At 51.1% G+C, this 25,653-nt stretch overlaps 1 protein-coding gene across 1 annotated transcript in view; it reads left to right on the top strand.

Annotated features, from left to right (window-relative positions):
• fat1a (FAT atypical cadherin 1a) overlaps positions 1 to 24,880 on the top strand; it is a 70,081-nt gene extending 45,201 nt beyond the window's left edge. The window contains exons 11-29 of the mRNA XM_084465964.1: positions 4 to 889; positions 2,341 to 2,537; positions 2,818 to 2,971; positions 4,515 to 4,748; positions 8,336 to 8,725; positions 9,238 to 9,452; positions 10,751 to 10,888; positions 11,352 to 11,495; positions 12,968 to 13,165; positions 14,314 to 14,901; positions 15,323 to 15,545; positions 15,831 to 15,962; positions 16,124 to 16,281; positions 17,627 to 18,098; positions 18,330 to 18,483; positions 19,128 to 19,238; positions 19,371 to 20,020; positions 20,329 to 20,463; positions 23,035 to 24,880. Coding sequence (XP_084322090.1) covers positions 4 to 889; positions 2,341 to 2,537; positions 2,818 to 2,971; positions 4,515 to 4,748; positions 8,336 to 8,725; positions 9,238 to 9,452; positions 10,751 to 10,888; positions 11,352 to 11,495; positions 12,968 to 13,165; positions 14,314 to 14,901; positions 15,323 to 15,545; positions 15,831 to 15,962; positions 16,124 to 16,281; positions 17,627 to 18,098; positions 18,330 to 18,483; positions 19,128 to 19,238; positions 19,371 to 20,020; positions 20,329 to 20,463; positions 23,035 to 23,774 — 5,919 coding nt within the window. The 3' untranslated portion in view covers positions 23,775 to 24,880. The remainder of the gene's footprint in view (positions 1 to 3; positions 890 to 2,340; positions 2,538 to 2,817; positions 2,972 to 4,514; positions 4,749 to 8,335; positions 8,726 to 9,237; positions 9,453 to 10,750; positions 10,889 to 11,351; positions 11,496 to 12,967; positions 13,166 to 14,313; positions 14,902 to 15,322; positions 15,546 to 15,830; positions 15,963 to 16,123; positions 16,282 to 17,626; positions 18,099 to 18,329; positions 18,484 to 19,127; positions 19,239 to 19,370; positions 20,021 to 20,328; positions 20,464 to 23,034) is intronic.
• Positions 24,881 to 25,653: the final 773 nt, after the last annotated feature.

Genomic DNA, 25,653 nt, shown 5'->3' on the forward strand with positions numbered 1-25,653 from the left:
GGTGAACTGTATGCGTTCTTTGTCAGTGCAAAGGATGCCGGCAATACACCCAGGCAGTCTGTCATCCAAGTATACATTAGGATTGTTTCTCCTGAAGTGCCAGTCCCCAAATTTGTGGAACCAAATTACCGTTTCACAATTTCTGAAGATTTGCTCATTGGCACGGAGATTGATGTCATTCAAGCAGAGAGTGAACAACCGGTGTCTTACATCCTCCTAACGGGCAACACTCCAGAAAGTAACAGAGATGAGGTGTTTGTGGTCGATCCAGACAGTGGGGCCCTGAAGCTGGAGAAGGCCCTTGACCACGAGACCACCAAATGGTATCAGCTGACCCTGCTGGCCCAGAGCAAACACGAGAACCTCGAGGTAGTGGCGTCAGTGCACATCAACATCCAAGTCAAAGACCTCAACGACAACAAGCCCGTCTTCGAGTCGGACCCATACGAGGCTGTCATCGTGGAGAACCTCCCAGGCGGCACGTCCGTGATCCAGGTCCGAGCCACCGACCTCGACACCGGCGCCAACGGCCAGGTGGTCTACAGCCTGGACCCTGAGCAGAGCTCCCAGGAGATCGCCGAGCTGTTTGCCGTCAACGGCGAAACGGGATGGTTGACCACGTTGAAGGAACTGGACCGCGAGAAGATCAGCAAGTACACGATCAGCGTCCTGGCCACGGACAGAGGCGACAAGGTGCAGCATGTCACCGACGCTAAGGTCGTGGTGACGGTGGCCGACGTGAACGACAACCCGCCCCGCTTCACGGCGGAGATCTACAAGGGGACTGTCAGCGAGGACGACCCTCCCCCCAGCGGAGTCATTGCCATTCTGAGCACCACGGACGCTGATTCAGAGGAAATCAATCGCCGAGTCAATTACTTCATTACTGGTAAGCATTTTCTTTTCTCATTAGGAATATCATTATTATAAGAGAATTAAAATAATCAGGAGCCTGCTTACTATTGATGACGATAATCAAGGACTAATGGGGAAATTGTTGTCAATGTTCAGAGACCTTCTCATTTGATGATCATATCTGGTCTTTTTTATTTGAAACAACATTATACAGTCGGTAAGAATAAGAATCCTTTTCTGGGTGTATTAATCTGCTGAGGTGCAACACAGCTCTATATGTCACAGAAACGCAGCTTCTCATATCACTTTCAAATTAATTGAAAGCATTTCCTCGAGTGCTCATTAGTAGTTGTCAATCACACACACACACACACACACACACACACACACACACACAATGTTAAAATCCCCACAGACCATTTGCTAGCGTGTCTTGTACATCCTTAGGCGCATTCAAGATGCATTGAGCTCTGATCATAAGGACCATGTTGAGTGCTGTGTCTATCTATTTTGGACCCCATTCCTCAGCACAATTGACTCAATCCATACTATCTATTGCCATGGAGAGCCACCGCTCCGTTCAGTCAACTATCAATGATGCACCGTGTCTTTGTGTAACGCACTGAGCCGGCAATCCTTGATTTCTAAAAGAGTCGATGTAGCTGTACCACTTAATAACCATCCAAAAACATCTGGTGGCTGCCAGCCTGTCTCTCGTATCAGCCAACACATGGATGTCGGCCAAAAATGGTCTATGGCAACATCATGGGAGTGTTCCGCTTGGTTATTTGTATGCTGGGTGAACAGGAAAAGCTAAACTCTGATCACAAGAGGTCACAGGTCGCGTTTTGTAATGCAAAGTGCAGCTGCACTCTTCTAAGACCTTAAGATATCTCTGTATTACATAACATTGACATGCATTGAGTCCTTCAGCGGACACTTTTATTCACAGTCCCTCACAAGGCTGAGGCTGAGAATAATCAAAGCATGTGATCAGAATTGGTGCAACCACAAAAAGGTCTTGCACAACCCGGTTTAAAGGAACCAACCTTCTCAGAACCAAGTTCTGAGAAGCCATAATTAATTTATTATAAGGGATAATGGCATAATGATAACATCTCAGGGGTACAGAGATAGTGCATCTCAACAAAGATATGTCAACATCAAACAGATTTCACCAGTTACAACAGCAGGAATATGAGCTAAAAAGCCCTTAAGTGTAAAAGTCAGATGCAATTCACTCTACCGGGTGAGGAAGGGCCCATGGGACATGATTCAGAAAGATGTTATACCTCTATTTCATGCCAATAGCAGAAAGTAACGGGCAACAACATCTCAGTAGATCTCAGACTTGAGTCTGAGACGCGCTTGTTTATTTTCATTCTGAATCAAGCTGGATGAGTAAACACAATTATTCACTGAAACGAAAAGTCTTATAATTTTAATTTGGGTCTCTTTTCTTTCCTTTCCTTTACACTCGGGCAGGAGGGGACCCGCTCGGACAATTTGCCATCGAGCACATCCAGAACGAGTGGAAGGTCTCTGTCAGGAAGCCCTTGGACCGTGAGGAGAAGGACAATTACTTGCTAAACATTACCGCCACTGATGGCATTTTCGCTGCCAAGGCAGTTGTAGAGGTCAAGGTCCTGGATGCCAACGACAACAGCCCTGTCTGCGAGAAGGTGAGCCCAGACTATTAACCAGCACGTCGCTACCTGTTAGACACTTGGAATGCATTTAACTGCTAATGCATTGTGATGCTGCAGACTGAATTATGGCTTAAATGCATTTAATGGCGTTCCATTTCATTTTATTTTCATTTTATTTTCTCATAGATGATGTCAAGCGCCATTAACTTAGATTAAAGCTGAACTTCCTTAAACACGTTAGAGCTGTTCACGTGTTGAGTCAACTTGACGTATGTGTAACGTCTGCTGTATTTTGCTGTATCTGTTGCCCCAGTCTCTCTACAGTGAAAGGGTACCAGAAGACTCCCCGGCTGGGAGACTCATCTTGCAGGTCTCCGCAACGGATGCTGACATTCGCTCAAATGCTCAAATCTCCTATGAGCTCCAGGGGGCCGGTGCAGAGTTGTTCACCATTGATGCTGATACAGGTGTGTGTGTGTGTGTGTGTGTGTGTGTGTGTGTGTGTGTGTGTGTGTGTGTGTGAGTGTGAGAGGATGTGTGTGCCTGTGTGTGTTTGATAACAGACTAAACCGTTTAGGATCACGGTTAGTGAATTGGAAATGTCAGTGGAAAAAGATGCCAAGTCCTATTATAGGGTGTTTTTTTCTGTCCATTAATAATGTCTTCCGGGCGAGTGTTCAGACATGGTGAATGTCTTTAACGTGACATGTGTGTATTTTTAACTTATTTTTCTCTTTCACTTTATCTGAGAAAATTGCCGGGCTTTGAAATGAAAACCGTAAACATAGCAGTAATCCTAGCATGAAGTTAAGACATCAATCACACGGTGCATTTACGACAGATGCTGCCCAACTTAAATTATTTAATTAATTAATAAAAAAATAATTAATTAATAATTAAAGATCATTATTATTCTTTGTAGTCGTCTGAGTGTGGCATGATTATCAGATATACTCCCAATAGTCTAGATCTTTCGTCTGAGTTGCTATAATTTACAAATCTTACAAATCTCGTTTGGCTACATCGCTTCCATGCTGGACCAACTCAAATTTAGATTACAGTCAGCTAGCACCAGTGCTACTGCTGCTGCTAGAACCAGGGCTACTGCTTCTAGCAGCAGTGCTACTGCTGCTAGCACCAGTGCTACTACTGCTAGCCACCAGTGCTACTGCTGCTAGAACCAGTGCTACTGCTGCTACAAACAGTGCTACTGCTGCTAGAACCAGTGCTACTGCTGCTACAAACAGTGCTACTGCTGCTAGAACCAGTGCTACTGCTGCTACAAACAGTGCTACTGCTGCTAGAACCAGTGTTACTGCTGCTGGCCACCAGTGCTTCTGCTGCTAGCACCACCTCCGCTGCGAAGGAGAATACGCAGAAGAGGATATTTTCTTCTTCTCATTGTTCCCCTTCCCCCACATGCCAACACTCATCAGGATTGGGTCATGTGAGGCGGGTTGTTATTTTACATTGGCAGACGTTCATCCCAGGACACACGCACACAATCTGCCCTCCACCGCCAAGCCTCTTCCACACCCCCCCCCCCCCTCCACCTGCCATTACTTATTCATGACTCCCTTCCCCACTTCTGTAGGCCCTGGGTTGTTGTGGGTTGTTTTTTGTTAGATTTAGAAAGGAGGTGATGGTGTGTAAGAACTTCAACAGTCTGTTTGGTCGATGAACTTACACGTTTTCATTATTCACGAGTGTGTGTCTCTCTCTGTCATACCTGCTCTACTGAGGGTGGATAGCATGCAATAATAGCGACTTTAAGAGTACGCCGTTCAAAACTAGAGGGAATAGATGGGCTACTTCTAGTCTTTTGACTCTTTTTCTTTTTTTTAACCGAGCCTGAACCCAGACCAGCTTCGTGAAGTGTGTGTGTGTGTGTGTGTGTGTGTGTGTGTGTGTGTGTGTGTGTGTGTGTGTGTGTGTGTGTGTGTGTGCGTGCGTTTGCGCGTGTGTGCGTCCATTTCCTAACCGCCTGTCCCCGTGTGTGTGCGTCCGCAGGCGAGCTGAAGACCTCCCAGCCGCTGGACCGCGAGGAGCGGGACGAGCACCGGTTCCGCGTGCGCGCGCTGGACGGCGGCGGACGCTACTGCGAGGCCGAGGTCCGCGTCGCCGTGGACGACGCCAACGACAACCCGCCGCGCTTCGCCTCCGACCCCTACGCCGTCACCGTGTTCGAGAACACGGAGACGGGCACCTTCGTGGCAAAGCTCCTCGCCAGCGACCTCGACACCGGTGAGCCGCTCGGAAACCTCACGTCCTCTTTCCTCGTCTCCTCTGTCCTTATCTCACTCGCTTGTTTATTACCCCGTCGTCGCCACCTTCTCATGGATCCTCTCCTTATCGTTTTATCATATTTATTACTTCCCCCCCCCCCCCCCCCCCCCATTATTGCCCAATATAATCCTAATGGAGACTATTTTCTTATTAAAATGTTTAAATATTTGGTCCCTCCCGTTCAAACAAGGCAGTTTCGGAGGATCCTATTATGTATTGTATTTGGGTGCATTATAGATGGTTACTTATCTTACCTTCATGAAAGTGCGAAAAAGAAAGAGGAAAAGAACACGTCCCTGACACAAGACTTCAATTGGTCCTTCGTTATGCAGTGTCAACAAAACATTCGTCTCCACTCTCCACTCACAAATTCTTTTGCTCCACCGCTGTCTGCATGAATATCATGCATATTTCATGATCTATAGCAAGCAGGGATGTTTGCCAAGCTCAGTTACTTATTTCTAAATGAACAAATAATGGGTTCAAAACCAACCAGGGCTATTTCTGAACAGTGGGTCTTTTTTGCAAGCATCAGCATCGTTATTGGTTGTTATGCGCTTGTCTGACGTACCAGACATGGGCAGCCATTTCCTGTTTACATTCAGGTTTTGGACCTACACAAGCCAACAAAATGAGAAATGAACAATTCATCAAAATGACAGCAACTAATGACGGAACAAAGAGGGAAAAGCGTCGGTTAAAGAGCCGTCCCTCCTGGCTTTCCAGCTGAATAACAATATCGGAATGCAGATGCATGATGAACACTGCCGCAACAGTGACTGTATACTTCTATCCAATGGTTTGAATGGCGATATATATATATATTGTATGGTGTGTGCACAACATAGTAGGATATGAAGAGTTCAAGGCTTGTTTTCAAATTGTATAAATCACAGAAAATCTAGAATGTGTAGGTGATTGTCAGTAACATGTTTTTACCAATCTGGACCGTTCAATCTTGGGAGCTGTATAGTCTGGTTTTTTTTACGTGGTTATTCTGTCACATTGGATGCACTCCCACTTAAAATATGCAATCGCATAACTCGTGATACGTTTTGAACCATCTGGGCAATCTTTGTAATAAAATGGAATTGGCTCAGTGCCAGTCCCATTTTCAGTTTGGTTTTCAGCAAAACAAAAGTGTTATTATCTTATGGTTTTGTTGTGGCTCACTGATTTCCAAAGTTTACACTTGGAAGGGATCTCCTATCGTTGCCAGCTGGAGACGTGACACAGGTGGAGGTTGCTCATGCCAGTGGCTCAGCCAAGCATGGACGTTTTAATAGCACATTATCAAGGTTTATCTGTTTGGGGGTAGATGGACTAGTCATCTTTAGGGAGCGGAGAAGATGGACATCCCAACAGTCATGGTGTCAGCACAATTCACAATTCTGTGTTCTGTGTGTGGGTGTGGGTGTATGTGTGTGTGGTGCGGCACAATTGGAACTTCAGGTTCCATCAACACGCCCTCCCACCCCCCCAACCCTTGAATTATAAACTCCCATTTCATTCGTCAAGATTTGTAATCTTTCTCAGATATCCTCCGGAGCTTTAGTGGAAAGCCAGGAGCTCCTGAGTGTGTATACAGAGCTGCCTGAGTACCTCACCTCCAGCCATTTCTCCAGCACTTTCTACTTTGTCTTCTCCCCCCTCCCCTCCGTTCCCACTGCTATTACCGAGACCTCTCTCGTGGTCTTGGTGGACTTCCAATTGCTCCTTCAGTTAACCTGCTCTGGACATTATCTCCTGAACCTTGTCCTGCTCCTTCCTGACTGCCTCACACTCTTACCTCCCACCAGCTCCCCCCTCCCTGTAGCCCACCACCTCCCCCCGTGTAACCCACCACCACCTCCCCCCTCCTCCGTCCAGTTGACAGCTTGACAGAATGAATGAGACGGTAGAATGAGGTTTGCCTGGGATTGTAAGGCGCGGGGCAGGCCGGGGAGAGAGGGGTTGTCCTGGAGAGGTGTTCACTCCCTGTGGGTTTGCCTGTGCAGAATTTGCCTCTTGTTCTGAGCATGTGAGAACAATGATGAGGGTGCTTGTAGTTCTAATAAGGGGTCCAGAGAGAGAAAGAGATGTCTCCTTTGTTTTTGCGCCAAGGGCGGTTTTCATTTAAAGGTGCCGTGCTTGCAACAGAAAATGTGAAAAATAATTGTCTTTATTTGAACATCTTTTCAAGTAGATATGACATTGATCTGTTAAACCCTGTTCTTTGTCTTGCTAGAGAAAAAAGCATGATCATGCGTGAGCATGATTAGTTTTCTTTTCATGGTGTGTGTGTGTGTGTGTGTGTGTGTGTGTGTGTGTGTGTGTGTGTGTGTGTGTGTGTGTGTGTGTGTCTGATTGTGTGTGTCTGATTGTGTGTGTGTGTGTGTGTGTGCGTGTGTGTGTGTGTGTGTGTGTGGGTGTGTGTGCCAAAAGCGCTGGATGCTCTCTAAAACAGCATCAACTGAGTCCTCATTTGGTTGCATTTGGTTTCACTGTCCTCCTTCACAGTCTTCACAAAGTCCAGACTGGTCGCCTTGATATATGGGTACATTTTAGCACCTACAAACTTCCTTTAACTCTACCTCTACCTTTTAGGTAGTTGCTTACTTTTTCTTCTGTGTGATTTATGCATTTTCTCCATCTGTCCTTTTTAAATTATTTAAATGCACCCTATACGCAGGAGATCCAAGTTTGTCTGTTTATTTTACTGCTCTTAGAGGTATATGCATATGATGTGTGTGTGTGTGTGTGTGTGTGTGCTTGTTTGTGTGTGTGTGTGTGTGTGTGTGTGTGTGTGTGTGTGTGTGTGTGTGCATGCATGTTTGTTTGTGTCTTTGTATGTGTATGTGTGTGTGTGTGTGTCGCGGTGGATATAAGAACATAATCCAGTGTGTTTATTAGTGCTAGTGAATAGGGGGCTGACAGAAGCCACCCATAGGCAATTGACTCAAGAGTTATGTGGTGTGGAAAGAGCAAACGGACCGCATTCACAGCCCTGCTCACCACCAGTCTCTCTCCGGCTTCTGATAATGAGTTTTCTGTAGGGAAAGGACACACTCGCCTGATAAATGGGAATATAATGGCATATTCCAAAAGGGGGGCCACCTGGAAAACACAGCTCCGATTATTGTCGTGATCCGTCTCTGTCCAGTTCCTGCGAGTGTGAAGCCGATGGGAGGGGATGAGTTATGGATAACGTGCCCTGACCTCGCTAATGAAGGGATTTGTGGCGGGGAGAACGATAGCGAGGCGGCCAAGATGTGAGGAATTATTTTCAGAGGCCGTGTCTGTTATTCTTTGCTCTACGGGTTCCTTAGCCGAGAGATCCCTGATAAATCAGCACCTTTTGACCTAATGGCCTGACCGACCTGGGCTCAATTCCCGCCCCACGCCAATGTCCGCACTTGCATCATGACGTTCCCGCTCTCTTTCCGCCCGCCATCCCGCCCGTCTTCACTGTCCCGTCCATAAACATTAGACAAAAAAACAACTATTCATTTTTTTTCTTCTTCTTCTTCTTCTTCTTCTTCTTCCACATTCCCGGTGCTTTCCAGGCCTGAACGGCGACATCCTCTACTCCCTGGCCGACTCGGCCGACGGCCACTTCTCCATCGACGAGCGCACGGGCGTGGTGAGCCTGGAGAAGGCGCTGGACCGCGAGGCGCAGGCGGTGTACGAGCTGCGGGCGCGAGCCACCGACCAGGGCTCGCCGCGCCGCCTCTCGGCGCTCTGCGCCGTGGTGGTGTCGGTGCTGGACATCAACGACAACCCGCCCGTCTTCGAGCACCGCGAGTACGTGGCCACGCTGGCGGAGGATGTGGCGCCGGGCACCCAGGTGCTCCGCGTGCAGGCGTCCAGCCGGGACGCCGACGCCGCCGGACAGATCGCCTACGGCATCATCAGCGGCAACGAGCACGGCATGTTCAGCGTGGACCCGCTCTCAGGTGGGCGGCTGTGAATGTGTGCGCGCGTGTGTGTGTGTGTGTGTGTGCGTGTGAGAGTAGTTGTAGTAAATATACCGTATCCTAGGCTACTGGATACGTTGTTTTGCCATGTCTTGCGTGAGAAATGCAGTTCCAAACACAACAATGTCCCTGATGGAAAACCATCCCTCGATTAATTACTGAACAATGACCAAAGCACCATTACCAATAACTACTACCAATACCAATAACTACTACCAATAACTACTACCAATAACATTCCTATGCCCCTATTCTTACGAATCAGAGGCGGCCATCGTGATTTTTTGGTTGTGACAAAATACAAGAGACAAGAGCCTGCAGCACAAAATCAATTGGGCCCTCACTTTGTCTCACACACACACCGTCCCGCCCGCCCCGGTCCTCCCCACAACCCGACACGTGTGAAACCACACAGCTCGCTCCATCACCGCCCCGTACTTGGCTGCCGGCGCCCTCCTGCTCACACACCTCTTCCTTCCTCCCCCCCCCAGGTGACATCTTTGTGATCGAGGCCCTGGACTACGAGGCGTCCCACGAGTACTACCTGACGGTGGAGGCCACGGACGGAGGCTCGCCGCCGCTCAGCGACATGGCCACCGTCAACATCAACCTGACGGACGTCAACGACAACAGCCCCGCCTTCAGCCAGGAGACCTACATGGCGGTCGTGAGCGAGGACGCCGAGCCCGGCAAGGCGGTGGTGACGGTGAGAGAGAGAGAGGGAGAGAGAGAGAGAGAGCATAAGATAATTAGCACTTGAACAAGCTGATACATGCTGTACATGTGTATACATAGGCATGCTATAGCATGTTATACCATATATATTTATATATATATATATATAGCTGGATCAGCCCAACCCCTGACCCGTGTATCCTTGATTCATTATAAACTATAGGAGGGGATACAGTTAAAGTCAAGCAAAGCCACTTAAAATAATGCTTAGATCATGGATTAACGCAAAGATGTCGACCTTGTGTTTTTCACACTTATAAAGCACTTCCTCAATGTGGAAAAGGTTCCCAGGCATTTCGGTTATTTCTCCCAGAGAACTAACCTTATCGCGACCTTCCCTGCCTCCCCGTACCCAGTTCCACTCCAGCTCCACGTAGTCCCTCATTTATTGCTTCACCAGTGTCTCATTCTCTCTGTTGATTGTTTATTCTCACTCTATCGCGTACCGACACCTGTTGGCAAATCAACCATATGGTGGCACGGCTAAATTAGGACTGCTGCTCGTCATGCCTCATGCACTCTATCTTATGCCTGTGCACGCACACACACACACACACACACACACACCCTTGCACGCCGTGCACTGGCACACTCACACAGAGTTAATTAAAGGGAGTTGACTCTTTATACCTTCAGACTTGATAAGGGATTTTATTATTCTTTGTTCTTTCTCTTACCTTCTATATGCAAAACATTTCCCCGCCTTCCTCTTGCTCCTTCATTTTACTTATCAGTCTCAAACCCCCCCCGTAGCCCCCGCCCTCCCTTCCCTTCCCCTGACCGAATAACCCCTATTTATCAGGATACTGTGTGCATCTAATGAACCTGGCTACAAGTCTGTTGAAAAAATTACATTTTAATATCCGTTATTGTCCTGTCGCTTGTAAGTCTTCCCTGACTGCTGATTTCCCACAGGACTCCCTTCTTTCTGCGATAGGCTGTGTGTGTGTGTGTGTGTGTGTGTGTGCGTGTGTGTGTGTGTGCGTGTGTGAGTGCGTGCGCACGTATGCGTCTGTGTTAGTGAGCGATTGTGCAGCCCCTTGTGATGACCGTGGCTGCAAAAAAAAAAAACAAGTGCATGATTGTACTTCCTCCCGATTTATTCCTCGTACCGTTCCTCTGAGATAAAAAAAAAAAAGGACGAGGCCTTCACAAATCAGCCTCGCAAATCACAAAGCTGTGTTCACTGCCTATAAATAAACACCAAACTCATCCTCAACCCGTGCTCTGTGCGTGTGTGTCTGTGTGTGTGTGTGTGTGGTGTCAAAGGTGGTTGCCGAGGACGCAGATGGGCCGTCCTACAGTCACGTGCGCTACTCCATCGCAGACGGCAACCAGGGCAGCCTGTTCACCATCGACCCCGTCCGCGGGGAGCTCAAAGTAGCGCGTCAGCTCGACAGAGAAAGGGTAAGGAGAAGAAAGAGCAGAGAAAAAAAACCACAGTGCACGTACATTTCCGGTCTGCGGAATAACTAATTGCCCTCTCTGCATTCTATGCAATATGCACCGAGGGCTGTGTCAGAGCAAGCGCACACGCTGGTCCCCCACTGCTGCACTGGCGGAGAGTTCTTCTCCTCCTCTCTCGCTCTCTCATGCTCTCTCATCTGCACTCTTTTCTCACTCGACCCTTTTCTCTCTCGCTCTCGCGCTCTCTCTCTCCATCTCTTCCTCTCATTCTTCCTCTCTCTCTCTCTCTCTCTCTCTCTCTCTCTCTCTCTCTCTTCCTCTCACTATTCCTCTCTCTCTCTATCACCCCACCTCTCTTTTTTCCTCTTACTCCCACTCTCCCTCTATCCACCTCCCTCTCTCTTCCTCCATGTTTTCCCTTCTCTCTCCCTCACCACACCTCCCTCTCTCCCCCCCCCCCCAGACGTCGGGCTACACCCTGACCGTGGTGGCGTCGGACAACGGGTCGCCGGCGCGCTCCAGCGTCGCCGCGGTCAACGTGGACGTGTCGGACGTCAACGACAACCCCCCGCTGTTCGGCCAGGCCAACTACAGCCTCATCATCCAGGTAAGGGGGGGGCCGAGCATGGTGGTGGTGGTGGTGTAAAGGGTGGAGGTGTGGGTGGTGGTAGGGATAGAGGTGGAGGTGGTGTGTAGGGTGGAGGTGTGGGTGGTGGTAGGGATAGAGGTGGTGTAAAGGGTGGAGGTGTGGGTGGTGGTAGGGATAGAGGTGGAGGTGGTGGTAGGGATAGAGGTGGAGGTGGTGTGTAGGGTGGAGGTGTGGGTGGTGGTAGGGACAGAGGTGGAGGTGTGGGTGATGGTAGAGACAGAGGTGGCGATGGCACAAGAGGAGGATGTGTCGGCAGTGGGGATAGGGTTGGGTGTGGGTGGTGTATGGCACAGAGGTGGCGGGGCGGAGGAAAAAGGGAAGGATGTGGCTGGGCGGGGATGGTGGCGGTGGTGGGGGGCGGGACGGCGGTGGGTAGGCTGCGTCTGGGTGGTACGTGGTGGGTGGTGGAGGCGGTTGTGTTGGAACGGTGGCGGTGGGAAGGACGTCTCGCTGTGGTGACGGTGGGTGGAAGCGGTGGGAGGTAACCTTAGATTAGAGGGTCAGGGGTCCAATGGAATGGCATATGATTTAGATGGTCTGGGGAGAGGAGGAGGGCTAGGGGAGGGCCGGGGGGGCGGGGGGGGGAAGAAGGCAGTGGATACAACAGCTGCAGCCCAGGAGGGATTAACCTGGGAGGATCCATAGCAGCCATGTGCACCTTGAATGTCAAGGAGGGGAGGATGGGAAATATATAGGGAGCAGTGAGGGAGGGAGGGGGACATCGTGAGGGCAGTGGGAGGGTGGGGGGGGGGGGGGGTTGAGGAGAATGTGTGTGTGTGTTGGGGTGTGTTGGGGAGGAGGGGGGGGGGAGTTTAAAGACAGAGGCTGCATCTTAAGTATGCCAATGCAGATAAAAGGTGGAGGAGAATGAGCAGGGTGGTGGTGAGGGGCGGTGAGCAGTCGAGGGGGAAGTGGAAGCAGTAGGCAGGGGAGGTGACGCACGGGGGCTAAAAGCATAGTAACAATATCCACTAGCGAGAGAAAGCAGAAGGGCCAATCAAAAGATCTGCACCAGTGTGGTACCCTCTGGAAAAGAGAGGCAAAAAACGTGGAAGTAGATGGAAAAAGGTTGAGGCGGCGGGGGAGGACACGGTTCAAAGTCATTTTTTCCGAGCCGCCGAGGAGCGCTGCTGGGAAATGTAGTTCACACTGCACAGATGACTGATCACTTGAGAAGGGACGAGATTGCCCTGCCTAGAAGGATGAGATCCCATGCCCCGGTTCTACTTATTCCACGTCTCAAGCGCACTGGGTTTTAATAACACTCGCCACAGAGATGACGATGCCTCAGCCCGTGAGGTTATTACGGGTGAATGCTCTAACACAGTCGCTTCGTTTCAAAGTGTCCACCATCCGATGCGACGGCCCTCTGATGGGAGGGAGCTGATCCCGCCGCGGTCGCTCACGCTCTCCGTTTGCCTCTCCCGCAGGAGAACCGACCCAAGGGCACCAGCGTGCTCCAGCTGTCCGTCAGCGACCGGGACGCCACCCACAACGGCCCGCCCTTCGTCTTCGCCATCGTCGACGGCAACGAGGGCGACGCCTTCCAGGTCAGCCAGCAGGGGGCGCTGGTGGTGGTGGGGCCGCTGAACCGGAAGGGCCGGGAGCACTACCTGCTGCAGGCGCAGGTGAGCCTCGCGCTTTTAAACGAAAAGGCTTTGTTCCGCCGTATTGGCCCGTCAACCAGCGGGTCGATCTATCCCGCCGGCTCGGCTCACTCCTCACCTGTCACGCTCGACCACCTGCTCCGCTCGCTGACTCTGTCTCTCTGTCTCTCTGTCTCTCTCTCTCTCTCTCTCTCTCTCTCTTTCTCTTTCTCTGTCGTTCTCTGTCTATGTCACTCTGTCTGACTGTCCGTCTCTCTCTCTCTCTCTCTGTCTCTCTCTCTCTCTCTCTCTCTCTCTCTATCTCTCTCTCCCCCCCCCCCCCCCCCTCCTCAGTCGTGGTCTGAGGGACGCGTTTATTCCTCATCCCGCTGCACACTCTTCACAGCCCCTCTGTTGCCGCCTCATTCTCTCCTTCTCCCTCTCCAGCCGGTCACCTGCTTAACCTGCTCAACAGAAGAGTGGACGAGTGAGTCGTAGCTCTCTCACTCAGCACTTCGCTGACTGGGGACGAAATTAGAGGCATTGCTGGTGGTGTGTCATTCCGTATGTGTGTGCGTGTGTGTTTGTAAAGGGCCTCTGAAGACTCTTGGGCAAATGGGGGATGATAAGAGTGACTCCAGAACGATGCTCCTCCACTCAGAAGTCAATCGTGTGTTTTTTTTCTCCACATAGAATTGATGCTAATCTATGCAAATATTTAGACACATCTTGCACTCTGGCTGCTTTGAACGAATCCTTCTGAAGTCCCTCGCGCAGCACTGCGCACTGTGGGACAAGAAGACTTTTTTTGAAAGGCACTTGATTGCCCCCTAGTGGCAACCGCGGTGCGCTCGGCTCTTGAAGCAGTACGGAGGGTGGGTGGGGGTAGGGTGGTTAATACTACTGAATGAATAACTGGCAAACATTCCTGTCTTCATCGGCGCGTTCGAGAGATGACTTTAATTAACTTCACTTCGGGCATTTGGGCTACTTTCCAAAGCGCCTCTCAGCGGATTCAGATCCATGTCATTAAGTAGCAGATGGGTCATGCATCTTGCTCCCGGATGTCGAGGCGATCGAAACTAGAACCCTGACCCTTACGCTGCAAGTCAAACGCTACGCCCCCCCACCCCACGCGCTAACCCACGCCCCCCTCTGCCACCCCCCCCCCCCCCAACCCCACCCTCCAGGTGTCGGACAGCGGGAAGCCCCAGCTGCAGTCCGCGGCCTTCATCAGCGTGCGGGTGATCGAGGAGAGCGTGTACCCGCCCGCCGTCCTGCCGCTGGACATCTTCATCTCCACAGCGGGCGACGAGTACCCCGGCGGCGTCCTGGGCAAGATCCACGCCACGGACCAGGACATCTACGACACCCTGACCTACAGCCTGGCGCCGGCCTCGCCGTCGCCCCAGGACGGGCCCTTCAGCGTGTCGGCCTCGGACGGCAAGGTGATCGCCCGGCAGCCGCTGGACGTGGGCCACTACCCGCTCAACGTGACGGTGACGGACGGCCGCTTCACCACGCCAGCCGACGTGACGGTGCACGTGCGGCAGGCCACGGGCCAGGCGCTGGCCAACTCCATCGCCGTGCGCTTCGCCAGCATCGCGCCCGAGGAGTTCATCGGCGACTACTGGCGCAACTTCCAGCGGGCGCTGCGGAACATTGCCGGGGTGCGGCGCAGCGAGGTGCAGCTGGTGAGCCTGCAGCCCACGGAGACGGGGGACCTGGACGTGCTGCTGGCCCTGGAGAGGTCCGGGAGCCCCTACCAGCCCCAGGAGGTGAGAGAGGGACCTGGGGGCGATCAGGGGTTGTTGAGGCATACCGTCAACGCACTTCATTTAAATCGATCCTACTGTCATGTATCCCCGGATTGCTCTGATATCAGCGCGTATGGAATCAATTCAAACAATAGATTAAATTATATTGTACGTTATATAAAAATAAACAATTGATTTTCTGACCCTGCATCGTTGACTTAATTTCCTGTTTCAACCTTTAAAAAAGAATGTTAACTCCAAAGAGATCGAAACCTAATCTAATCAAGAGAGATCGGTGCTTAGAGAAAACCCAATCATTACTACTATTGATCTCCATATCTATTCCATATCTCCATATCTGTTATCCATGTCTCTCATTGCCGCCGCCGCAGCGTCGATCCAAAGGGAAACCTGAGGTCTTCAACCGTGTGTGTTCCCGCAGGTGGTCTTCCGCAAGCTGAACTCGTCGGCGGCGGTGATCGAGGAGATGACGGGCGTGCGCATCGTGCGCGTGGTCATGAAGCTCTGCGCCGGCATCGACTGCCCGCTGCACTTCTGCGACGAGGTGGTCTCCCTGGACAAGGGCAGCATGTCCACCTACAGCACGGCGCGGCTGAGCTTCGTCACGCCGCGCCACCAGCGCACCGCCACCTGCCAGTGTGAAGGTAAGACCCTCCCGCGGGCGCCCGGGAGTTCTGGGGCGCACCGCGCGCCCCCCCCCCCCCCCGGAAACAAATGGCTCCCACGACTTCTTTGGAATTTCAGCCCTGAAAAATCAGGGCTCTAAACATTTCCGTTTGCCCTCCTTTTCCTTTATGTTAAAATTAATCTCTGCAAATCTCTGCACTTAAAACACGCACGCGCTTAAACGACCCCCGCCAACGCTTGCAACGCCTCCTCGGCGCTCTGCTCTCTCCTTGATTGAAACTAATGCGCGGCGGTGCTTTCAGGGGGGAAATGCCCCATGGAGAACAAGCTGTGTGACAACAGCCCCTGTCCAGAGGGCATGGAGTGCGTGGCGGACCAGGCCGAGGCCTCCTACAGCTGCGTGTGTCCCCAGGGCAAGACCGGCCAATGTACCGGTAAGTTCCCCCGTCCTCCTCCTCCTCCTCCTCCTGCTTAAGGTTTCTATTTATTGTATCTCCCTCCCCCCCGGTTCCTGTTGTTTTTCCCTGTTGCTCGCTCGTATGACTCACTCTCTCCTCGCGCTCTCTCCCTCGTGTTCCCCCCCCGGGGCGTCCAGACGGGCCGTCCCTGACGTTCGGGGGCGCGGGCTACGTGCGCTACCGTCTGCTGGAGAACGAGAACAAGGAGGAGATGAAGCTGTCCCTGAGGCTTCGGACGCTGTCCAGCCACGCCACCGTCATGTACGCCAAGGGGACCGACTACAGCATCCTGGAGGTGAGGGGGACGCGCGCACGCGTGCGTGTGTGTGTGTAGGTGTATGTGTGTGCGTTTGTGTGTGTGTGTGTGTGTGTGGCAAAATGATACACACATTTCCCATCTGGGATTTAAAAAGTACATCTTATTTTATCTTGGTGCCTCGCCCAAAATACTCTGCACTTCCCTCTATCTCGCCAGCCAAGAATGAAACAACCTAAAAAGCAATTAATAGTGGAGTTGATGGTGAAGTGTTGTGTTGATAAGAGCAACGGCTGGGCTGGGGCCCCGGCGAGGGGGGGGCCCCGGCGAGGGGGGTGGGCCCAGCGAGGGGGGGGGCCCGTCGCCGGGTCTGGCGACTCCCTCGCTGCAGTGGGGCATTTTGAAATGCGCTTCACATGAGGGACGCTGGGAATGTGGCAGCCAGTTAAAGAAAATCAAACACTGGAGCTATTTTCAGTCTGGGAGGGAAACCAAGAAGAGTTTCTCACAAAGTTCTATCTCTCTCTCTCTTTCTCTCTCTCTCTCTCGCTCTCTCTAACTCTCTCACCCTCTCTCTCTTTCTCTCTAGCTCTCACGTGGTGTTGCTCTCTTTTTAGTTTGCTCATTCTCTCACAATCTCTCTCTAGCACTCCTATCCTCTCCCTCCCTCTCTCTCTCTCTCCCCCTCTCTACTCTCTCCACTCTCTCCCTCTCCCTCTCTCTCTCCCACTCTCTCTCTCTGAAATAGTTGTGTGTAGGAGGCAGAATGTCAGTTAGGCGCTGGGCACTGGAACCTGGGCCAGATTTGGGACAATTATGTGTCCATGTGAACACTACTTCAGTATTGTCACACTACTCCGGCTATGCTAATTATCTACTGCCACTGCATGGTTGTTTATGTGATTATGTTGTTTTCCCGAACCATCCCGCAACTGTGCAAAATTGTTAAGTGAAAAGTTATTAATTATTCCATAAAAAGATTTCTTATTTAGTACCGCTGTGAGGAATTCATTTATTAGTCAGCAGTGTGGGATAATTGATTTAATTCCCATTCAGTTCATTCAGGGTTAATTATGGGTTTTCATACAAGACTTATGCTTGGATTGCTGGCGCCAATATTTCCCCCGTAATGCTTGCATTTTGACAACTCGGGTCTTCAAGTGTTTGTAAGAGAATAATGGCCTCACCGCAGCGTTAATATCACACGGTATAATTCCGCAGGAAATGGATGGCACTGATTGAAAAACAATAAGCCTTTGTGTTTCGACGGGGCCACCTGTCCTGTGTTAAAGTGTACTGTGTTCCAGCCTTCCTTTATTCAATCTAACTCCCCTCTGCCCGGCTCCCTCCTCCTCCTCCTCCTCCTCCTCCTCCTCTGGCTCAGATCGTGAACGGCCGCCTGCAGTACCGCTTCGACTGCGGCAGCGGGCCCGGCATCGTGTCGGTGCACAGCACGCAGGTCAACGACGGCGACTGGCACAGCGTCTCGCTGGAGGTGGACGGCAACTACGCCAAGCTGGTGCTGGACCGTGTGCACGCCGCCTCGGGCATGGCGCCGGGCACCCTGCGCACGCTCAACCTGGACGACAGCATCTACTTCGGCGGCCACGCGCGGCAGCACGCCTCTTCGCCGCGCCACGGCCGCAGCCTGCCCGTCACCCACGGGCTGCGGGGCTGCGTGGAGGCCATCCGCCTCAATGGCCAGGAGCTGCCCCTCAACGCCAAGGCGGTGCGGGCGCACGCCGTGCTGGAGGACGTGGTGGACGTGTCGCCGGGCTGCGCCCTGCTGCCCGTGGAGAGCTGCTCCAGCAACCCCTGCATCAACGGGGGCAGCTGCTCCACGCTGCCCAACGGAGGTGGGTGTCGTAAAGCATGGCTATTCGCTGGAGTCTAGTCGGACGTCGAGCTGGATGTTGAACTAGTCGGAAAGTGGAACTAGTCTGATGTTGAACTTGTAATGCGTTGCAGTGGGATGGTCTGTGAACTTCAGCGGGTCCTCCTTATCGATTTGCCGTTACGGTGAATTACTCTACAAGCAACCGTCCACTTGTTTGGCTCAATCCCCTCTTCTGTCTCTGGTCCTCCAGGCTTCTTCTGCAGGTGTCCCGCGTCCTTCATGGGCACCCACTGCGAGGTGGCCATCAGCCCCTGTGCCTCCAACCCCTGCCTGTACGGAGGCACCTGCGCCACCCGCGGAGAGGACTTCTACTGCCAGTGCAGAGGACAGTACTCCGGACAAAGGTACGCCGCTGGATCTTTCCCCATCTCTTTGGGAGAGAGAGTCTCAGTCTAACTAACCCTTCCATCATCACGTGTTATGTGCTGAGACTACGATTTGGGGATGGTGAGTCACGTCTCCCTGAGAGTCGTGCTTAGGGAAAGCGCAGAAAAGTTGACCAGGGAAAAGGAGAGCAGGAGGTGCTCTCTGTAGAAACAAACTTAAAAAAAAAAAAGGATGTCCTTCATCGGACTAATGAGATCTGATAGTGCCGCAATGGCCATCCAAGTGCACTGTCTTTGCCCTCTGCCCTGTTTTCATCTTGCGGCACTGATAGTATGGTGTGTTTATGTGGTGTACTGCAGCGCCCTCCCCAAAGACTTATGACGTAGGTGTTCAGGATGTATTTGCCTGCACCTTTCTTCCTGATTCTACAAAGCTGTCCTTTCCGTGAGCAACGCCATGCGTTGCGGATGTGTTACAGCATCCATTATCCCAGTGTAGATCACTTTGAGCTCAGACAGTTCACAACCAGAAGCTTTGATCTCCCAATTGCAGTCTTGACAGCAAAAATACTAACATAATTCTAACCTGCGCTAACGAATGTCCAAACGTGTATTACCACCGGTGGAAGTCCTTAACGTGGTCCACATGCTTTCCTTGGTAGGTGCCAGCTGGGTCCGTACTGCAGAGACAACCCCTGTAAGAACAGTGGCAAGTGTATCGACAGCCTCGACGGCCCGGTCTGCGAGTGCGATCTCGGTTTCCAGGGAGACAGGTGAGTCACCACTTCCCATTACCTATCTGTCTAGGGCATAAAAAAAACGTGTGTGGATCTCAAACAAGCTCAGACAACCCGCCGGGAGACGGCTGAAGGTGTTAACGGTGTCCGCGCGCCGTGGGTTTCCAGGTGTCTGACGGACGTGGACGAGTGCACCAAGAGCCCGTGCGCCAACGGCGGCCAGTGCCACAACACGTACGGCTCCTACCGCTGCAACTGCTCCCTGGGCTACGGCGGCCCGGCGTGCCAGCAGCGCTCGGAGGTGCGCAACGACTTTGTCTCCAGCGCCTGGAACATCGGCCTGGAGGAGGTGATCGGCATCGTGGTGTTCGTGGCCAGCATCTTCCTGCTGGTGCTCGTCTTCATCCTCATCCGCAAGCGGGCGTGCCGCGGCGCCAAGGGCCGCGAGCGTGACGACGACCGCCTGCACCACCGCATGTCGGGCGCGCACCACGCCTTCATGCAGAGGCCCTACTTTGACGCCAAGCTCAGCAAGAACATCTACTCGGACGTGCCGCCGCAGGTGCCCGTGCGGCCCATCTCCTACACGCCCAGCATCCCCAGCGACTCGCGCAACAACCTGGACCGCAACTCCTTCGAGGGCTCGGCCATCCCCGAGCACCCGGAGTTCAGCACCTTCAACCCGGACGCCGGCCACGGGCACCGCAAGACGGTGGCGGTGTGCAGCGTGGCGCCCAACCTGCCCCCGCCCCCGTCCTCCAACTCGGTGTCGGACAGCGACTCCATCCAGAAGCCGAGCTGGGACTACGACTACGACTGTAAGTATCGTACGTATATCTACTATCTTTTTCCCCGCACACACGTGACATGAATCTGACATAAACCCACTGAGTAAACGGGGCAGGATGGGTAACAGGGGAGGATGGTGTAGTGGTGGTGAGGGTGTGTAGCTGTGGGGGGGGGGTGTTGGACCCTCTGTCCTGTCACGGTCCCGAGTTGAACGCCCCTAAGATCTGCAGCCTCCCTGTATGCGTCCCGGAGCTAGAGGCTCCTTACCTCTACCCGCTTCAGTGAGAATCAGTTGCTTTGGCGTCAAATGTCTCACACGCTGTGCTTCTCCTTCCAGCTAAAGTGGTGGACCTGGAGCCGTGTCTGAAGAAGCCAGTGGAGGACAGCGCGTGCCACCCCTACAACACCAGGGGTAGCATGTCCGAGGTTCAGTCCCTCAGCTCCTTCCAGTCCGAGTCCTGCGATGACAACGGTAAGCCTCTCTCAATAACATGGTTATTTCCCTCTTATTCGATACAGTTTGAATATAACTAGGTCATTTTTCCTATTATATAGCATAGCATGCACTCACTTTATAAAGCACAAAGATGTTGATGGATTCCTTTTTTCTCTCCCCTCTGAAATGCCTGTGCGGTTTCTGCAAAGAGCTGTCCTCAGCCTTTGTCAGAGTGACTTGTTTGGATCAACGCTAACCCCTCTCTCATTCTCTCTCGCATGCTTAGAATGGACCGCCCATAAGTGGCTGCAGGGTCACATGTTTTTCTCTCTCTTTTTCTATTCGCTGCGGGGCATCAGCTCCCATTTGGATTAAGTCAGTCCACAGATCCAGAACCAGGTTTTAAAAAAAGGGCGCTCCAGCCTGTAAGTCCTGAATCACCACAGGTACAGACGGAAGCAATCAATACGAAATGTCCACCAAGTGGTTCACCCCAGATAAAATACAAAACAAAACAGAAAGATGTTGTGCCTCTAGTGTGCATACGCAACCCCTATTTGTATTTCGCCGAAATCCAAATCCAGCCCAAAAGACTGACAACACAGCTTTATTAGATGCATGCTTTATTCTGTTGTTTTTTGTCTCTTTTTGTTACTGTTTTTTCTACCTAGACACAAAAGGCTGTTTTTCAAACAAGGCTCCAACAAGGAACATAGCAACAGGGTATACGGTGTAAAGAATGATTCTCCTCCTCCCCTCTTGATGGAACATCCACTACCCTTTGTGATTCTCCAAAAAACATCAGACACCGTTCCCACCTGTTCCCAATTCATGAAACTAATTTCATAGTGGAACATCCATCGATAATGATTTGTCCAGGCAAAGTAGGCCTTCTTCTAATCTCTGATTGGCACGGAAACATGCTTTAATCATCTCGTGGACGTATTGATTCTTCCAACTGTATTGTATCAATGTACCCCCCTCCCCCCCTTCACCCCCCCTCCCCCAATCATCCCGGAACCCCCCTAGCATCTTCACCGTGTCTTGGTTATCTCGTAAAAACACACCAGGCCTTCGTCTCCCCTACCTCCATCTCGTCTTGTGTCCGGTCTCCCCTCCGGCCATCCAATGTCCTTCCAAAGTCATTCAACATCAGTCTATACACCCCCCCCCCCCCCCCCCAACACCTCTTAGTAGACCCAGGTAAACAGAAAGACGGGGCGAGAGTTGATACCGCCGTTCTGTAGTTCCCTCCCGCACAGCGTGTGTGTTGCTGTCGTTAGAAACACACGGAGGCCTTGTTAGCCATGTTAGATCCCTGCCTCCCTCCCTAGCCCTCCCAGTGCTCGGGGTAGTGACGGTAATGCTGCTTGTCAAGGCTGGGGTTTATTCTTAGGACGAGGTATTCTCTCCCATCTTCCCTCTACAGTAGCTGGGGTTTTGTGTGTCCTCTCTGTAGTGTCAGTGGGACCTGGGAGACCTGATAGCTGTAGTCGCTGCCAATTCCCCCCGCGCTGAATTCGGGAGCGGGAACAGAATGTGAATTAGACTTTTTGGTTTTTCTGTATCTTTCGCAAGTAGAGTCTGGTAAATGTCAGAGGGAATGTAGTGAGTTATGTAGCCGGTTTGAAGGAAAATGGGGATTCTGCATTTTTCAGTCCCGCACACATTGTTTTGTTTGTGTTTTTTGGTTTTGGTTTCCATGTTGACATCATCGCACATGTCTCATTCCTGTTCTCATCCTGCATTACTCTCTCTCTCTCTCTCTGAGTCTGTTAAACTGACATGATGTTCTCTTCTGTGTCTTTTCCTCCTTTGCCTAATGTCAGAGTCTTTTCTGACTCATGATCACAAGAACTCAAGAGGTGAATGTTTCAACTTTGTTTGCCTGATGCCCAGTGGTCCCCCCCCTCACCGCCCCCCCACCCCCCACCGCCTTCTCCCAAAGAAAAAAAACATCTCTCCCTAAACCTGCTAACCCAGCATTTAACGAGGAGTAAATTAACTGTATTTGTACAGCCTCGCTGCCCTGCTACTAACACTTGACATCAGTGACTTCGTCTGGTGTGGAGAGTTAATTAATACGACCCAAGCCTACCTCTGCATGACCTTGGTTGTGACCTTAACCGTCGTCTTGTTCTGCGTTGTACCTAGTCTTTTCTGTGGCTTTGAGATTTGTTGTCCATAGCAGTTTGAGTTGGATTCGAGACCAAAATTGAAATAATTGGACCCTGAAGCATGTCGCCTAATGAGTCAAGTATTTTCCAAAAACCTTTTAGCGGCTACAAAGTGGAATGTCATTGAATATGAAGTTAGGGTATAAATGTTTTGGTATAAAATAGAGACTGAATCTTTTGTTTTGCATGTGGGTGAAGTCAGTGTGTGTGTCAGTGTGGTTCATTTGTTTACATTTGAAGTGGTGTGGAGTAAGTGATTGTGTTTCTTGCTGTGGTGCCTAACTGTGTACTCGTTGCATGGTGTGGGTTTTCCTTAACAATAACACAATTGTTTGCCGAGCGGCCAAACAAAAAACGTGTTTTTTTGCGGTTTCTTAAGTCTGACGTCCCGACGCTCATCTCACACGTGTGGCTCTCCCTTTGAAAACAGGATATCACTGGGACACATCTGATTGGATGCCAAGTGTTCAACTTCCTGGAATCCAGGAGTTCCCGCAGTACGAGGTTGTGGAGTCCCCCCCCGCCCCGCTGTACAGTGACCGGGACAGCGCCCTGGACACCGACTACTACCCCGGGGGCTTCGACATCGAGGGCGACTTCCCCCCGCCGCCCGACCACTACGCCCCCGGAGACGAGCTGCCGCCGCCGCCCCCGCTCCCGGAGTACGGCCCCGACCGCTACGACACGCTGCGGCCGCCGGGCAGGGACCACCCGGGCGCCGCGCCCGCCAGCCCGGGCTCCCCCGGGGGCGTGCGGCAGCGCCCGGCGTTGCCCCAGCTCTACGACCTCAACCAGTACCTGCCCCAGCACTCCTACCCCGCGGGGGAGGGGGGCGCCGAGGCCCAGGGCCAGGCGGCCGCCTCCACCACCGCCAACGCCGCCGCCGCCGCCACCTCCGCCACCAGGGGCTCCCCCTCACCGCCCTCCTCCACCGTGGGCACGGGGGGCTACCGGGGCGGCTACCCCATGGGCTACGGCCGGGACTTTGAGGCCCCGGCGCTGGACAACATGTCCCTGTCACTTTACACGTCCACAGCCTCCTGCTCAGACATGTCGGCGTGCTGCGAGGAGTCCGACGCCGTGATCAGCGACTACGAGAGCGGGGACGAGGGCCGCTTCGGACGGATGTCCATCCCGGCCCTGGACTCCCAGCAGCACACGGAAGTCTGACCACTGGATCCAAACAAAAGTGCCTGAACCCATGACTGAACCTTAACAAACACACACACACACACACACACACACACACACACACACACACACACACACACACACACACACACACACACACACACACACACACACACACACACACACACACACACACACACGCACGCACACCACAGCAACACAAATCCTTTAACCTGTGCACGCACACAAATACAGGTTTGCGAGAGAGAATGAATTCACGGCTTGAATAATGTGCAAACGCAGTCGGACTGATAAGTGAAGAACGTCGTCATCATAGACTTATCGTGGGGGGGGGGGGGGGGGGTGTTTGGCCCCCAGGGACTCAGGGGACTCTGGGACTGGGCCCTGTCGTGTCCTCTTGTCAAACTTGAGGAGAAAAAAAAGAAGCGAGTAAGAGCTTCTATGTTGACTGTGCCATCTCTTTGATCAACGGTTCCATTCAGTCATCTTTCACCCAGAAATCCATGTTTAAATGTTCGACAGCGTAAAAAAAAAACCACATCAACAAGGTAATGATCATGAGAAAATAAAACATTTCATGGTGATATCTGTATTTCTATAAATGAAACCTGAGTAAAAATGATTATTTTTTTTGTTTTACAAGTATCCATTTAAATGTAAATTTCAATGTACAGTTTTGATTTCAAAGTTCACTAGGTTTTGTAGATATTTTATTTTTAAACACGAGTTAAATGGTGTGACATTATCAGCCTTACTGTGCTTACATTCACGAAAAAAAAAATGAATGTTGAAAAAGAACCGAAAGTAGTGTGAGACTTTTCGAAAAGAAAGCGTAACTGTAAAAGATTTTATTTCCTGCTCATTTCAACAAGGGTCTTCAATGAGCGACTGCATATTCTTGTGTTTTTCTCTTCTTTTTTTTATGGTTTGTTTGTAAATGCGACTTTGAAACCTCTTTATTTTTCCACCAAGAAAATGGGACCCAATATATTTATAGTGCAACGTTATCCATGGACACACGACTTTTTATGTGTCCGTGTGTGTGAGCAATGCTATGGTCTTGTTAAGGTTTTTATTGAATACTGCCACGAGCTCACGCTTTCTACTGGCAATAAATTATTCCTAAAAAATACATCCAGTGTCTTCTTTTTTTATATAATCAGTGTGTCTAGTGTGTATGTGTCTGTGTGTGTCTGTGTTGTAGGTGTTATTTATAAGGCCACAAGGAAACAATTAGGAGTTCTCAAATGTGACTGAAACTGAAAGTGACAGGGTCTTGTCTCTGATCTAAGTCAAGCACAAGTACTCCAACTGTCACTTTCGGTTTCAGTCTGAGTTCTTCAAATTCAATGTCATTGTATCAGTGAGGTAAACATCACATGGACTTTTGATGAAAACCAAAGAAGTGGTGTATATAGATAAATAGAAATTGCAACCTCACTGGATCAGGCATGAAGGTCAAAGCCATCAGTTTTGTTCTCTTTTCGTGCCTGATGATAGCATAGAGGACATACAGTTGCCAGTAAACTGCCTTTAAGCATGATATATATATATATATATATATATATATATATATATATATATATATATATATATATATATATATATATATATATATATATATATATATTGGTGTGTTTGTTAGTTCTGCTTCACAAATGTATTTCTTTTTTGTCTGTTGCACGCCATCAACTGAAAATGCATCCAGTAAACCCCTGTCTAGTGTGGTTTGTCTATTCTTCTCCACTCTTTCCTTTAGTCCCGTTCTCACACTGCACCAGCCCCCCAAGGTACACAGCGCTCTTAATACGGGGTTGGTGAGAACAGTAATTTAACAGTAATCTCAGAGGAGTTGTCAAGAAGATAGGGCTGGAGGGGTTAGAAAAGAAGAGAAAGG

Source organism: Micromesistius poutassou, assembly GCF_964030765.1.
Source record: "Micromesistius poutassou genome assembly, chromosome: 3".
Lineage (NCBI taxonomy): Eukaryota > Metazoa > Chordata > Actinopteri > Gadiformes > Gadidae > Micromesistius > Micromesistius poutassou.